The 15,467-nt window shown below is 42.7% G+C and overlaps 1 protein-coding gene and 2 non-coding genes across 5 annotated transcripts; 1 reads left to right on the plus strand and 2 right to left on the minus strand.

The window, feature by feature from the left end:
• Positions 1-25: 25 nt before the first annotated feature.
• On the minus strand, positions 26-97 carry TRNAT-UGU. Its single transcript has one exon. It is a non-coding gene; the product is annotated as a tRNA-Thr (tRNA).
• Positions 98-211: 114 nt separating this feature from the next.
• Positions 212-283, plus strand: TRNAT-UGU. The gene has a single exon. It is a non-coding gene; the product is annotated as a tRNA-Thr (tRNA).
• A 1,808-nt stretch (positions 284-2,091) lies between these two features.
• LOC123399895 (peroxisome biogenesis protein 1-like) lies at positions 2,092-12,108 on the minus strand. 3 transcript variants are annotated; one of them, XM_045094277.1, is made up of 17 exons: positions 11,782-12,108; positions 11,221-11,394; positions 10,604-10,703; positions 10,071-10,532; positions 8,718-9,356; positions 8,507-8,598; positions 8,280-8,353; positions 6,051-6,270; positions 5,756-5,849; positions 5,176-5,330; positions 4,537-4,743; positions 4,203-4,403; positions 3,813-3,938; positions 3,640-3,701; positions 3,068-3,185; positions 2,547-2,846; positions 2,092-2,438 (listed from the first exon to the last, which is right to left on the minus strand). In XM_045094277.1, exons 1-17 carry the CDS (start codon positions 11,980-11,982, stop codon positions 2,385-2,387), a joined length of 3,279 nt encoding a protein of 1,092 aa, XP_044950212.1. In that variant the 5' UTR covers positions 11,983-12,108; the 3' UTR covers positions 2,092-2,384. The 3 variants fall into 3 exon arrangements, with proteins under 3 accessions (XP_044950212.1, XP_044950211.1, XP_044950214.1); XM_045094276.1 differs by having other exon boundaries at positions 2,092-2,441; XM_045094279.1 differs by lacking the exons at positions 2,092-2,438; positions 2,547-2,846 and having other exon boundaries at positions 3,068-3,147.
• Positions 12,109-15,467: the final 3,359 nt, after the last annotated feature.

Consider the following 15,467-nt stretch of genomic DNA (forward strand, 5'->3'; position numbering starts at 1 on the left):
TGAACTGAGCAAAAAAAATAAACACTGCCCTCACGCAGGATCGAACTACGGACCTTCAGTTTACAAGACTGACGCTCTACCACTGAGCTATAAGGGCTGTTCGTGACAACTTTTACACGCGCCAGCTCTCCTTGAATAACAACCAATTCAGAAGAAAATGGCGCTGGTATTAAGGTAATTCAAGTGTGTTATACAAATCGCAAACGTAATAGCCCTTATAGCTCAGTGGTAGAGCGTCAGTCTTGTAAACTGAAGGTCCGTAGTTCGATCCTGCGTGAGGGCAATTTTTATCTCTTTTGCTACCCCCCTTCCTCCTTTATTTTTTCACGTGAAATGTTACTTGTTCGCTTAAACCATATGACTATGGAAACTAAGAGTTTATATCCTTTGTGTGTGTGAGAGAGAGATCCTGAGCTCTTGAGGAGCACTTTGATTAAGTATCTTTCGAGGAGTTCTACCAAGTGGCTTTGCGTTGGTTGTTACTTGTTCAGGGCCGGTGTGCACGGTTAGGGGTCAATTGATGGCCTTCAGCCTCATTGTTAAGCAATCAAGAGAGGCCGGAATATTACCTTCTTCGTGTAAAGATGTACCTTGAGTGATGCTTGTTTAAGCCATGGTGGAATATGTTAGTTTTGCTTGGTGGGGTGTAGATGCCTATTGGGCATCACTTAGACAGGGTTAAAGAAAACAAATACCAGTTTTTTGGTTGGACCTGTTTGGCTATCGATTAGAGTTGCTCCCACCATGACGGTTGGCGATCTGATGACATCGAGGAGTTTGAATGTTTCTTTATGAATCCTTTCTCTCCTTTGAATTTTCGAGGCGTTACGACGCAACTTCCATTTACCCTTTGACTTTGTGGTTCAGGTGCGACAACCATGGGAAGAACCGCTGGTAGAGTAGCAGATCCAGAGGGGGGAAGAGCAAAGATGATGGTAGTCATGTGAGTGATGAACTGGATCCATTTGCTTCCTTTCGTAACAACAAACAATGGATTCATATGTTTCTTATGGTTTGTAATAATAATAACTATTTTCGTGCGCCTTTCTTTTTTCTTGGACTTTTGGGATTTTTTCGGCCTATGGGTGGGTTTTTAGGGTATATACCCGTATTTTAGGAAACCCGATGATGTGTGATTTTTGTGTGCCCTTGCGATTTTTGTGAAGATGTTCTTATCACTCTCTACACATGTCCAGTTCCCTTTGGAAGACTCCATACACCTCTAGAACTCCGTCGCCCACCAGTCCCCCATCATTATATGCATATAAAAATGCTCGCATTCTTTTCATCGAGTGTCCTCACGTCGGGCCTGTTTGCTTGGAGACTAATTTTACCAAACCAAAGTGTGACAAGCAATAAAGTAAAACGAACGCCAAACTTTGACAAAAGTTGACAAAAAAATTGACTATGACAAATGAGTATAAAGTGTGGCAAGCCAAAATGTGGCAAAAATCAAACACATGCCAATTAAATTGTGGCTGTTAAATTTTGGCTTGGCAAAGCGTTGTCTCTGGAGCTCCTCACCACTAGGTCGCTTTGTGCTTTTACCAAATCCTGACAGCAGAGTCCTCGCCGTTGTCGTGGGTTGATGTGTCGGTGCCCTCGACCTCTAGCCCATTCAACCCGTCAGTGGCTCGACCTCATGCCCATCCAGGTTGCCGGCGCCCTGCAGTCTCTGGCCCTTCCAATATCATCTGTACATCGGCACCGCCGGCGCACCTCTCGTGCTCGTTCTCCATCCCACTCCGGCCCTCCCCGTTGCCCCTTCCTTCCCCCACATACGCCCCCCGGAAACCGCTCTTGGACCGACCGACTCCTCGTAATGTACAACAATGAAACACTAGTGTCAGTTGTTTTCTTCAGGTAATGTGCGACAGTGAGCACTGGATTCACCTTCTGTTTCTTGAGCTGTGAGTCCAATTTGGATGTGGATTTCTTGAGACATGGCACATTGTATGTTGTGTCGATCTTGTCAAAAACATTCAGGATATTTTATTCATTGTTAAAGGTGTTAATCTGTCGTCTACTTCCTCCGTTTACAAATATAAGATGTTTTGGGTATTTTTACTATGGACTAAATACGGACTGAAATGAGTGACCAAACATAATAAAACAGAGGGAGTAGCACATTAGTGCATCCAATGTGCCCCATACACCATTACATGAACGCAGTCCAGAAATTTACAACATCCATGCTGCAAACTAAGTAAATACTCCATGGCGCCATGCTCCTGAATGAAATGGAGTACACAGCATCCCCAATCAATTTCATGCCACTGTACGATGCCGTCCGCGAGGTCATCGCCGCCCCATGCCGGATGAGATAGGGTAGTCCAGCGATCAACTGCGCCAGTTTACAAGAGACAGTTTACATGAACCAATTGTCATGACTCAGCTACAGCTACTCTCTGGCTCTGGCCATTTGCTTCCCTTCTCTTCTGCTAACACACAAATAAATCTCATCTGAGTACAGCAACAAGCAAAGCAACAACAAAAATGAGTAAACCGTAAGAAAATGCCATCGAGGCACAGAATGAAGTTGGCACCTCGGTGGAAATCGTAGACTTCCTAGAGGTTGAGAATTGGCTGAACATCTCCCTCAAGCTCCTCCTATCCTCCTCCGATGTCGATGGCCTGGCCTTCGAAGCAACAGACATCAGAGTTCCTCTGGTGATAAGAGGCAGCTCTTGCGTTATATCGCCACTACCGTCTCCAGGATGGTGTCGCACGGCCTCCTTGGCAGATTCCAGCCCAGCGTCCGTGAGTATAGCTTTGAGATCGGCGCCGCTGAACCCTACCGTCATTGATGCGACAAGTTCCAGATCGGCGTCGCTTGCCATAGGAAGCTGAGACAACGTCCACAGTTCTGCCACCAGTCAGAATGACAATTCTTGCCAAAGTTCGTTCTCATAGGGTGTATTTCCAAATATGTAACAGGAGCATATATGTCACCACCAACCGAGAGAGGTAAATCTCAAGTTTATTATGATCATGCCAAACGGAAAGCACATTGAACACGCCATGTCATACCTAAAGTGATAAAGTAACTTTCCACAAGAAATTTTACCTCCTTGGAGAGCACCCTGAGAATATCTAGACGGTCTTTGCATTGGGGAAAGTCGCAAAACACAAGCCGATCAAATCTTCCTGGTCGTAATAGTGCAGCGTCAATTTCACGCGGCTTGCTGTGTGTGCAAGGAATAGACATAATTATTCTTCACAGGCATGTGAGAATATTTTTTTTCTTTTCTATAGCAGAATTTGAGTTAAGGGGAAAGCATGGAAGCAGCGGTAACTAGAAGCAGTTGCCTAATCAACACGTGAGAGAATCAGTATGGCACTCTACTCGGGGAAGTTATTTCTAATTGAAAATGAATAGCGTACTTATGGCATTTTTATGCCCCTATTGTGCCCCCCTTTTTATGCCTTGGACTAAACCTCTCACCAGGAACAGTACTTTGGCATCATGGTGCTATTTTAGACGGTTAGATAGTATAGACTCGAGAAAACCTGCCGAATCCAGCCTTCTAGTAAATTACTGTTTTTTTTTCGTTCTAAAATTATTTTGCAGGGTTTAAAATGTGTTTTCTTTTTTACTGGTAGCGGATAATGCATGTGTCGCCCTTTGTAGTAACTTACTTGGTGGCAGCAAGTACAAATACTCCTGTCAGAGTTTCTACACCATCTAGTTCCGTCAAAAACTGCACAAATGATATACATGTAATTGAAATAAGCAATCACATAAATTTATGTTTCAAACTAATTAGGTAACATGGATGTTATCAAGCAGCAGGAGCATCCATTGGTTTTACCTGGTTGACAACACGATCAGTAACTTGTGTACCATGTTTTCCTCGCTGTGGTACAAGAGACTCGAATTCGTCAAAGAAAAGTAAACAAGGTGCTGCGGCAGCTGCCTTTGCAAACGTATCACGGACCTATGCATTAAAAAATAGCATCAGAACCCAATTATCCATTGTTTGTTTACTTCTTAAAATTAGTTTTATCTATCACTACTGATTGACAGCTTATGATAGACTACGGATGTGTAACTATGCAACAAACTATGGAAGGTAAACCTCTAATGGATTGTGAAACACTAGAAATAGCAGAGCACAAGGAATGATAAATCGTTTGACTCTTTTGCATCCTGCCTGTTGATTCAGAAAAAGAAAATCAAATTCAGAATGATGGTTCCTCACATATTGCTCAGTAGAACCAATGTACATATTCATCAATTCTGGCCCCTTGATTGGAATGAACCGTAAAGAATACGCAGCAGCGACAGCTTTCACAACATGGGTTTTGCCACAGCCTGTTGGGCCATATAGGAGGATGTTCGATCGCAGCCTTACAGGAGCCCCAGCAAAAAACTTTGGATATTTTAATGGCAACTCAATAGTCTGCAATGAAGAATAAGAAAAGGTAAGCAGGAAGCTCCTGAACAACACACACAGATTAATACATTGTCTCTGTTCATGAAACTTTGATGAGATAATCCTCCAACATTTACCAGGAATTACTACGTGTACATACCTCTTTTATAACATTTACAACTTCAGAAAGTCCTCCGACATCTTCCCATCCATTGCTAATTTCAGGAGAAAATTTACTAATATCACGCATCGCAACAGGAGAAAAGTTCATCATGGCTTTCAGGAAGTCCTCCTCCACCAGATTTACACTAGAAGACCCAAGCAATCGATCCGAAGCAGCAAGCACAGCCTTATCAACCATAATTTCCTACAATAGTACATGAGTAGACAAGGCGTGGTCAAAACTAAAAAATACAAGCAAGAAAAATAAAATAAAATAAAACCCTTAGCACAAGTGTAGAACATTATAGATCAGGTAGACCTGTGAAACCTAATACACGAAGAAAAACAGAACAGAAGCATGCTCCTGTTATGTCTTTGCTCCATCAGGTCTACGATGTGAACTCGAAAGCTTAGCCAGGTTCCAACCCTTAGGACATCTGTCTATGATACCAAACAAAGTTTTATGCATTTACTAATACACCCCAAAGATTAAGTTGCTGAAAAACTAAGTAACCAATTTTAATTTTAATTTTTGTATGACAGACGCCAAATACCAAAACATCACAAGCGAGAAATAAATGACTCTTCATCAAAAATTCATAATATGAAATGCATCATTACGAACAAATAAGATTACCAAATCATATGCATCATAACCATCACATTTCGAAGCAATGTTGCTGATGATTTCCGCAGAACATAGTAAGTGAAGCTTGTCAATTGTCTGCCTCAGTATCTCTATGCGAGCAGGAACAGACAAACCAGGAACTTGGACATGAAGATCAAATCTCCCTGCAATGAGATTTAGAGTGTTGACAATTCTTTGTAAAGGATTTTTAATCGATTAGAATTTCTCCCTGTGTGGATGATCTGCAAGCAACATAATGACTGCATTTCGATGGCACTCATGGTGGAGATCAAGAAAGTGTGCAGGCTTTGGAGGTTGGCGGGCTCAGCACCGTTAGACAGGTTGCTCAAAAGTGAAATATAAAGATAGTTGTTCATAGGTGGGCGGTAGGTTAGGAGTCAGCTTATATCTTGTATTTGTTTAACTACTCTCTTAAATTGTCGTGCCTGCGAGCAACTTATTGTGTTCACTATTTGTCTGATGAATGAAATGATCTCCAGTGGGGAAAAATGACATACACATTTCCTGTGTATATTCTCGAAAAAGATGATTGAGCTTTAAAATCGAAGAAATATGAGAGAGAGAAAACCTGAGGAAGTCAACTCTTGAGGAAGACACTTAAGCGACTTAGCTGAAGCCAGAAATGCAACAGGTCCATACCCACACATGCTATGGCTTTTATCCTAACCAGAGCATGGAGATACGTTAGTGAAAAAAAATCAGTAACATACAGTAGTCAGCAGTAGAATGACGAATCTTCTTGTCTCCAATGAAAAATTAGGCGTCCCTGCCTCCCTGGAGCCGATGGGTGTTTCCTCACAAATAAATAAATAAATAATGGGAGTGTGAAACTTAGGGAATAAATAATGGAGCAGTAGACTTACTCTGTACTCATCTAGCATGTCTACCAAATATTTCAAAATAGCACTAGAATTGGACGACTGAGATTTTTGGTTGTCCGGGGAGAATGGAATTAGACTGTCCATATCATCGAATATTACAATTGAAGGGGAGTGAACAATAGCTTCATAGATGTAGTCTGCAATTTGCTGAAGCTGCTTCTTATTCTTCTCAATAGCTAGCTTTGAGCAGTCTACATAAATCCTACATACGAAAAAACCAAGCATGTATTAATACCATGTAAAGAAATATTTAGTGCCATGGAATCATATTTATTTAAAACTTCTTTTTTCGAGAAAACGCAAGAGATTTTGTGTTTCATTGCATTGAAAAGAGAGAGAGTTGTTACAATCCTCCTAGGAGGCAATTACAGGTTCACCACAGCTTCAGAAAAAAAATCAGTTTAAACAAAATATTTGACTTAACATGTTTTATTCATCAGCCCATAAGTACTCAACCCATTTGCCCAAAAGTAAACGAAAACAATTTTGCAAAAGAAACAGAGCAACTTTAAAGCAATAGAAGGCCTGAATTTTTGTTGACTGAATTATACTCTTTTTTTTCGAGAAAACGCAGTGAGATGCGTGTGTCTCTTTGTATTGAAAAGGAAGAGTTTATGTTACAATCCTCCTAGGAGGGGTAAAGCTGGGAAAAGAAAAGCCTAGGACTAGTGTACATCCCAGGTCTGTGGGTAGATGACACGGAGACCGGCCGCTCCTGCCTTGGTCCAGAGGGACGCCTCCTCCTTGATCTTCACGATCAGGTCGTGCAACGAGGGTTGTGCGCCCTCGAACACACAGCTGTTACGGTGTTTCCAAATCATCCACGGGGTCAGCAGGGTCACGGAGGCGAAGCCTTTGCGCATGGGGTGCGGCATGCTCCGCTTGGCTCGGTGCCACCAGGCGAGAAGGGAAGTCTCGTTGCTGGGGGCGGCGCAGGGCAAGCGGAGCCAGACGATGATGCTTTGCCAAACCTGCCTGGAGAAGGGGCAGCGTAGCATCAAGTGATCCATAGTCTCGGGGTCCTGGCTGCACAAGATGCAGGGGTCGTGGTGCTGCAGCCCGCGGCGTGCTAGACGGTCGGAGGTCCAACATCGGTCCTGGTCGGCGAGCCAGTGGAAGAACCGTACTCGGGGTGGAGCCCAACTCTTCCAGATGATCTTGTAACAGGACTTGGCGGAGTAGTAGCCATTCGTAGTCCACTTCCAGGAGAGCCGGTCAGGCATGTTGATCAGGGTAGTGTGCTCGATGATGTGCCAGAGGCGGATGTACTGGCCGATCTCGTGGACACCGAGAGCGCCCTCAATGTCGTGAGCCCTTCCGCAACTGTCCGCGCTTTTCTTCTGCGCATGGGGATGCAGGCGAGGAGCCGCGGAGCTATCTCACCCACGGAACGGCCGCCGATCCAACGATCGACCCAGAAGAGAGCCGAGAGGCCGTTCCCCAGGGACATCGTGGTGCAGGCGAAGAATAGGGCGCGTTCGTCCGCCGAGAATTGCAGGTTGAGCCCACTCCATGCTCTGTGTCGGTCGGTGTGGCTGAGCCATAGCCATCGCAGGCGGAGAGCCAGTCCGGTGCGCTCTAGGTCTGGGATGCCAAGGCCTCCAAGCTCGATGGGGCGGCATGTGCGCCGCCAGTTCACATGGCAGTTACCTCCATTGGCAGCCTCGCGGCCAGCCCACAGGAAACCTCGCTCGATCTTCTCTAGTTGCTTGATGGTCTTCTTGGGTGGAGCATAGACAAGCAGCTGGTGAATAGGGACTGCGCAGAGAACAGATTTCACCATTGCGAGTCGCCCGGCCTTGTTCATAAGCCATGCCTTCCATGACGGCAATTGGCCCCTGACCTTGTCTACCAGGGGCTGTAGCTGCACCGCCGTCGGTCGCCGGTTATACTCAGCAAGTACTTCATTGCTAACTACTCAACTTATTCTTATAACTCAGCAAGTACTATGAAATACTAAGCCATTATATTTCTCCCATAAAGAAAATGAAAAACTTGACCAACAGTATACCATGCTTTGCTCCATGAGAATACACTTTAACTTGAAAAATATGAGTAAAATAAGAAAAGGAAGGTCACTTTTATGATGTTTTACAACTTGGGTAATTGCACTTAGCCAACTATGAGCGCACCCAACAACTTGGCACTTGGCAGTCAAAGGTCAAAAACAGAATCAACCAAGTAGGACATATTGGCAACTAATTTGCTTACACATGAGCCAGAATTTCTTTATGCTCTTCAAAGTGTCTTGCAACAGATTTGCATAAGGTTGTTTTCCCAGAACCCTGAAATGAGACAAAAGTAACAAATAAAAGAGTAGTACGGAAGAACAGGAAGAAATGAAGACAGTTCAGAAGAACCCTAGTGCAAAATAGATATTTTGTACCAGATTCATATAAGAGTTCAATTAATCTTAAGAGGTAAGAAGGTGTGCTTACTGGAGGGCCATATACAAGAACATTTCCTGGATAGGGGCACTTTATTCTACTCAATAATTTTAGAGATGCTGAAGACAAAAGGACATTTAACCCTACAGAGAAGTGCATCAAGATTCAGTCAAATGGTGGATACTGTTAGTAGGATAATGGTCATCAGGAGCACGAATTATGACATATAAAAGGTTGGGCGTAAGTCTAAAAAGGGATTTACTTTTTTCTATATCAGAAAATTCGTTCTCCAGCCAACTTAAAGAAGAAAGACCTCTGTAAAAGAATATCTTTTCTCGTTCTGTTGTTGAATCAAGGGATATAGCCTTATTCAACTCTAACTTCTGAAGAGCCTGTTCAAAGTTATCAATGCCATACTCAGTTGCCATGACAAGTTCGATTTTCTTGTGGTTAACACCAAAATCAGAGGTAGTCGTCAAGAGGTAAATGAGGTCAACAGGACTGCCTCTTGTTTGATCAATCACTTGAAAGTGAAGTAATGTTTCAGACGGCAGAAGTACTGTGTTTAGTTCAGGTTGGGCAATCTGAGAGGAGATTCCTTTTAGCTGCCCAATAAGCCATGATCTGATGAAAGACCTCTCCTGTTTCAATTTAGCACTTTCCTCCCAGTTTGCAGCTGCAGTAATATCATTGAACCCATGCGACATGCTGACGTTATCATCCGTGGGAGGATCCTTAGCTAAAGATATCTCACCCAGCGTTTGGCAAATATCCTGTTCTTGACAGTCTAATGCACTGTTATCCTCAGAATTTCTCTCCGGCATCTTAAAGTGGAGTGGACGAATCGTTATTGATGGTGTATTCTTATTTAAGGCGGGTGAGAATCTCTGCACATAAACCCCTACAAATAAACTTGATTCGTTAGCACATTCCTACTAAATAATACAAGTTTCGAAATGCCAGTAGAGTGTTCTGCTAAATTGTGTTGTTAATTTGTCTGCTTATTTTCATTCATGTTGCGCACAGAAATACCATTTGACTTGTATTGCAGCAATATTGTAGGGGAAGGCAGTTTTTACTGCTTTTACAAACTCTATCGTCCTTTTAGCTAAAAATTAAGGCCTTTGAGGGTGGTGCTTGCTTTTCTTTTGCAATTATGGAGTGCACAGAACACAACACACATTACTAATGAAATCATAACCAAAACAAAAGAAGTAAACCAATGAAAAGGCAATTTTGATAAAAAAAAATACGACTGCATCACTTACCTCGTATATCGCAGATATATCCATTATATAATTAGGAAGAGATTAGAAAATAGATATCAGGATTTAAAATAAACTTCTATGAATGAATACTGTTCTCCATTTCTTGATTTTTGTACTAAACCGATGAAACAGAGGATGGACTTGAGAAGAACAATATGCCTCACAAATATAGTTATAACATTATATTTATTTACAAAAAACAGAAACAGGAAAATAAATATCAACCTATTTAAACGAAACAGTAGACGTATCGGGAAATCATAATCTGCTACACATATTAAATGATCATTATGTTCTACAAAAAGAATGGGTGTAGCACATTATGTCAGGATCTTAAAGATACTTACATGAATGAACACATGTTCCAATGTAACAGCGGATGGATTGAGGAAGCATAATATGCTCTTTAGCAACAGAATCTGATAACATGATGTGGACAACAATGTGCCTACTCCTCTTCATACCAGGGACTGAACCCTTGATCTGCTGATCAGATCCTTTTCCATTTTCTGTGCTCTCCTTTGGAGAGAATTTAGGGGTGATACTCACCAACTGAAGATTACTCAGAGACAATTTTACAGCAGTATCTGGGTGAATCTGTACGGCATATGTAACAAACACACCCAGTTGAATTCCGTTATATTCAAATCGATCTACATATTTCCCTCCTGCTTCCTGAACACGGAGGAGTGCCTTTTTATGGGGCTGTCCTTTGAGTAAATCTTGCTTAGGGGCATACTGATTAGAATTTGCATCGCCTTTTCGGTTCTTTGGTGCAACAGCAACTTCAGTTCCAGGAACAAGTTGAACTAAGAAAAGAAAATAGGAAAAAATGTTAGCATACTTTAAAAATGATGGGTAATTCGTTGATTGGACTCACCTATTGAGTTACTAGGTGATGCTGAAATAACAAGAAACTCCACAACATTATCACCGTGCAACCATAATGGAAATTTCATACCATCATAAACAATACCAACCTACATAAAAAACCAAAAGTGGCCATCAAGCATAAACAAGTTAGAAGAAGAAGGAAACGGAAGCTTTAGATGCGGATATATGGGCAGCCTACAATTTATGACTTGTTTACATAGGATCGCATGTAACACTAGATTAGCCTGATTCATGAAAATCTAATAAGGATACTTCCATGTATGTAATATTTAGTACTCCCTCCGTCCCGAAATTCTTGTCTTAGATTTGTCTAGAAATAAATGTATCTAAATACTAAGATGTGACTAGATACATTCATATATAGGTAATTCTAAGACAAAAAATTTGGGACGGAGGGAGTACTTACTTTTTCGATGGCATAATAACTAATAAATTTCGTTGATTCATCTCCATATAGAACTTTTATGGAGCAATACTATCAAGCATGGCTATCAAAGAAAATAATACTGTCGAGCAGCAATTTAAAACTTCCAAAGAAATGTTCAATAGTATTTTATCGTTTTGCTGATGGTGATTAAGGTGCGTCAGCCAACATGATGTTACCTGTTTCAAAATGGCCTCTTCTGCCAACTCTGAGTTAAGCTCCAATACTTCCCAGTCCTCCTCACTTATTGGCTCCACAGAAACAAATTTGGCTTTCGGCAACACAGAAACAGCACTCAATGATGCTTTTGTATTGTCAGGTAGCGAAATACATGCAGCAAATTGCTGGGAAACCTGGAAATAAGAATGTGCGTGAATAACTGCTGCAATGCAGATTCTTCATTATCCACGAAAGGTGATTTTCTCGGATTAGCATGATTTGCGCAAAAAACAATCACACACCGAAACCATACGATGTGAAGATGATAATTTTTTTGAACACAGATGATAAATATATGCCCAACACCCTCGAATTCTGAACTATTTATATCTGAAAATTTCAGCCACTTGTTGAAATATAAACTAACATGCAGCATCGTCGGTTCAACCACTAACATGAGAGTGAGTTTCAAGCTTCAGTGGGAATCACAGCCTGAAACCAAAACTCTCCATCCTCTCTAGGCACTGCGTGCGTGCGATGGGGGGAAGGATGCACATTAAAGGTGGCGGCTTTTAGTTTACCTCGACGGCATCTGGGGAGGCGGAGACGGCGCCTGCCCAGGCGAGCCGCCAGCGCGCCCCGTCGGGGGCGCGCAGCTCGAGGGCGAGGACCGCGGGGAGGGAGCCGGCGGCGGTGGTGCGCTCGAGGGCTTGGATGGCGGGGAGGGGGAGCGCGACGAAGCAGCTCCGGACGCCGGGCACCGTGCGCACCACCACCTCCATGGACGATGCAACCCCTGCCTGGTCGATCAGCGGAGGCCGGCGACGTACGGAACGGAACGCGCGGCAGACGGGCCGGTGGATGCTCGGAGCTGCCGTGCGTGGGACTTTCGTATTGTGGGCTGCGCCTCAGCCGCCTGTACGCATTACGCTGCACCTGGGCTATCGTATTGGACTAGTATTCCATATTTCCACAAAGGTTTATTTTAGAATTTCCGGCGATGCATATCTTTACCTAATACTCCCTCCGTTCCTAAATATAAGTCTTTCTAGAGGTTTCATTAATGGACTACATACGGATGTATATAGACATACTTTAAAGTATAGATTCACTCATTTTCCTCCGTATGTAGACACCTAATGAAATATCTTAAAAGACTTATATTTAGGTACGGAGGGAGTAATAAAGAGGCTATCGTTTTTGTCGGAAAACTAGCCGTGATGATTTTTTAAAAAAAGCCTTTGATGTTTATGACATTCAACCCGCAGTCCCTTCATAAATGGATCTAAGAAAACGTTTCATGTTTTCAAAAAGCCCCCTACATTTGTAAGAATTTCAATTCCGAGCCTCTGTTTCATCTCATCCAGACTCTGCAGCCGCGGCGAGGTGATGGGCGGTGCAGGAGGAGGGAGGTCGCCTCCATCTGTCCGTCGCCGGCGCCGTGCTCGGGCGGAAGGAGGGAGGCCGCCTCCATCTGGCCGTCCCGGGCGTCGTGCTAAGGCCGGGAGGAGGGAGGACGCCTCCATCTGGGCGGCGCTAGACGTCGTGCTTGCGCTGGAGGATGGAGACGACCTCCATCTGTTCGTCGTCGGACGCGGTGCTCGCGCGGGAGGAGGGAGGCCGCCTCCATCTAGCGCCGTCGGCGCCGTGCTCGGGCAGGAGGAGGGAGGCCGCCTCCATCTGGACGCCGGCGGCCGCGTCCACGTGGAGGAGCTGCCCTGTAAACAGCATCAGCTATGGTCCATTCTTATCCCTGGACATGTAGGTCTGCCATGGAAGGTTTCCCCTGCACTCGAACTCCCTGATGCATCATGCGTGCAGGCCTAGAAGGAGGGAAGACCACCGCAAGAAGCATGCTTCTCTTCTCTTCTCCACTAGAGCGACTGTTACTTTTGTACATGAAGCAATTTTGTCAATTTTGGAAGTAGCATTTGCAGTAGGTGTGGAGTTTCAGCCAATTTTGTCAATTTTGCAAACGAATCTTTGCAATTATCTTTGCAGTAGTATGCCATGTGTGGCTGCTGTTAAGTTTCAACTAATTAACTGAAATGTTTTTAGTTTAATGTCAGATTTTCATGTGTTTGCTTGCAATAGTTTCAGTAGTTTAGTGTGTGCGGCTGCTACTCCTTTTTCTATAGTTCCATTAATTAAGTTTCACCTAATTAGCCTTACAAATTGTGCTTGCTTGCACTACTTGCAACCTACTCCTTTTTCTGTAGCAGTAGCAAGTTGTGCTTTCTTGCACTGCTTGTTTGCTTGCACTAGAGTAGCAATAGCAAGTTGTTTGCTTGCTTGCTTGCTGAAACCTTTTTCTTAGCTAAAAAAAAGAAACCTTTTTCTGTTAATTTAACTGAAACATTTTGCTTGCTTTCTTACTTGGGTCTCTTGTTGTTGCCTGCATGTTCTGCTATTGCTCCTTGCTGACATAAACATTTAAAGTTAATTGCACCACATTTAAAGTTATATTTAGAGAAGGAGTACTCAATTGCACACTATAATTTCTACTAACTTCAATTATTTAGTCAAAACTGTTAATTTTTTAGTTGACGATAGTCTAAACTGTTAATTTTTTAGTTAACCACAACACATTTTGGTCAAATTCATTTAACTTTGCGCACTTATCAGGACACATTAATCTAAACTATGTAGTTGTATGAGGGCAAGTGCGTGTGCGCCCCTTGCAGTTGGAGAGCTTCAGAAAATCAAGTTTAGGCAGTGAACTATGTAGATTAGATTAATGTGTCCTGATGAGTGAAGGGGCGCACACACACTTGCCCTCATACAACTGCATGCAAGTGTGTGTGCGCCCCTTGCATGCATACTTTTGTAGGCGAATATACAGAAAATGCAAGATAAAGCATGCTATAAATTATAAAATCTAATGTTGAGATTTCATCCTCGAAACAAATTGGTTGGCTATGCAAATTTAGACACTGAACTATGCTCATCACTTTAAAAGTTAGGGGTATGTCACACTGGCAATGTCCAGAATAGACTGTTAGACTAAAATCTCTAAAGGATTTGTTTTTCTTTAGTTGCATCCCACCTAATAGGACTGCTTGATTAGACCCACAATAAATTTGCAGTGTCTATGAGATTTTTATAAGTTGGCACTATCTCTATTGTTGTTCGTGATTCACAATTTGATAGTATACCTGAACCAAACATGATCCTAATCTAATAACCATTACACTTTTAGAGAGGAGGAAGACCGAGAAATGTTCATACCTAGAGGAACTCGCCTTCTTGATGCTCCTTGCTTACACAATGTACTCAAGATTTTTTTCTCCAGGCCTGCATATTTTGATCCTTTGCTATTTGTGATGGGTGAAGGGGGAGCAAGGAGGAGTAGGAGGGATGGTAGAGGAGGTTAACATATATAGGTAGGTCATGCGGAGGACAACTGGGTAGCAGATCCTGGCTTATTCCGTATGTCTATATACATCCGTATGTAGTCCGTAGTGAAATCTCTAGAAAGACAAATATTTAGGAACGGAGGGAGTATTCACTAATAAAGCTACTGTTATTTGAAGATCTTGCTCACCTCAAACCTCTTTTTCAAATATCAACGGGCTGCTGTTTTTGAAAATTTTGATCAACACTCCGGAAAAATGTATTATGTATCTTTTTTGTACTTTGGATTATCAGTATGCAAACTCCAGAACGTTTCTATGGCCGAGGGGTGGGGTGTCCGAGCCACCGTGGGAAATCATGGTGACTTTGTTCCAACGAGTCGTTCTAGCCGCTGGTGGAGCTAGCAGAGGAGATGTTTCATTTTAGAAAGAAGCTACTTTGCTTGAGTCGAATCGAGTTCGTGAGCCCGAGAAAATTTCTAACTGGATTACGAGTTTGGAACTGCTAAACAAACAATTGGATAATAAGCTTAAGAAAGTTAAAGACTATTTTTATAAATTAAGAGTCCGTTGTATTTTTTCCCTGTTGCAACGCACGGATCCTTTTGCTAGTACAGTGAAAAAAGACATTTTTATCAAGGACGAGGCACCTACGGGGCATTCAGTGAGAGAGTTTTTGATGATGACGAGATGCCTTAGGTAACTTCATAAATCTTAAGATGATGCGTCAGCTCAGTCTTTTGATGATACGTCAGCTCAGTCTTTTGATGATGCGCATAGAGGTAGGATGCGCGTGTATATGAACGCTTGCGTTTATACTGTGTTAAAAAATATAGTATTCCATATTTCCATCCGATAGAGTTCTTGCCTCTACTACGTCTTTTTTCTTCTAGAAAATGCTATGTCCTTTTTTT

The sequence above is a fragment of the Hordeum vulgare genome, chromosome 5H (genome assembly GCF_904849725.1).
Source record: "Hordeum vulgare subsp. vulgare chromosome 5H, MorexV3_pseudomolecules_assembly, whole genome shotgun sequence".
Classification (NCBI taxonomy): Eukaryota; Viridiplantae; Streptophyta; class Magnoliopsida; order Poales; family Poaceae; genus Hordeum; species Hordeum vulgare.

What these genes read in the sequence shown, in the direction of transcription:
- LOC123399895 (XM_045094276.1), bottom strand. Translation starts at nt 11,982, where the DNA reads ATGGAGGTGGTGGTGCGCACGGTGCCCGGCGTCCGGAGCTGCTTCGTC. An exon ending in ATTTTCTGATATAGAAAAAA is followed by an intron (nt 8,599 to 8,717) that starts GTAAATCCCTTT and finishes ACTTCTCTGTAG; the next exon opens with GGTTAAATGTCCTTTTGTCT. An exon ending in AGTCTACGATTTCCACCGAG is followed by an intron (nt 2,442 to 2,546) that starts GTGCCAACTTCA and finishes TTTGTGTGTTAG; the next exon opens with CAGAAGAGAAGGGAAGCAAA.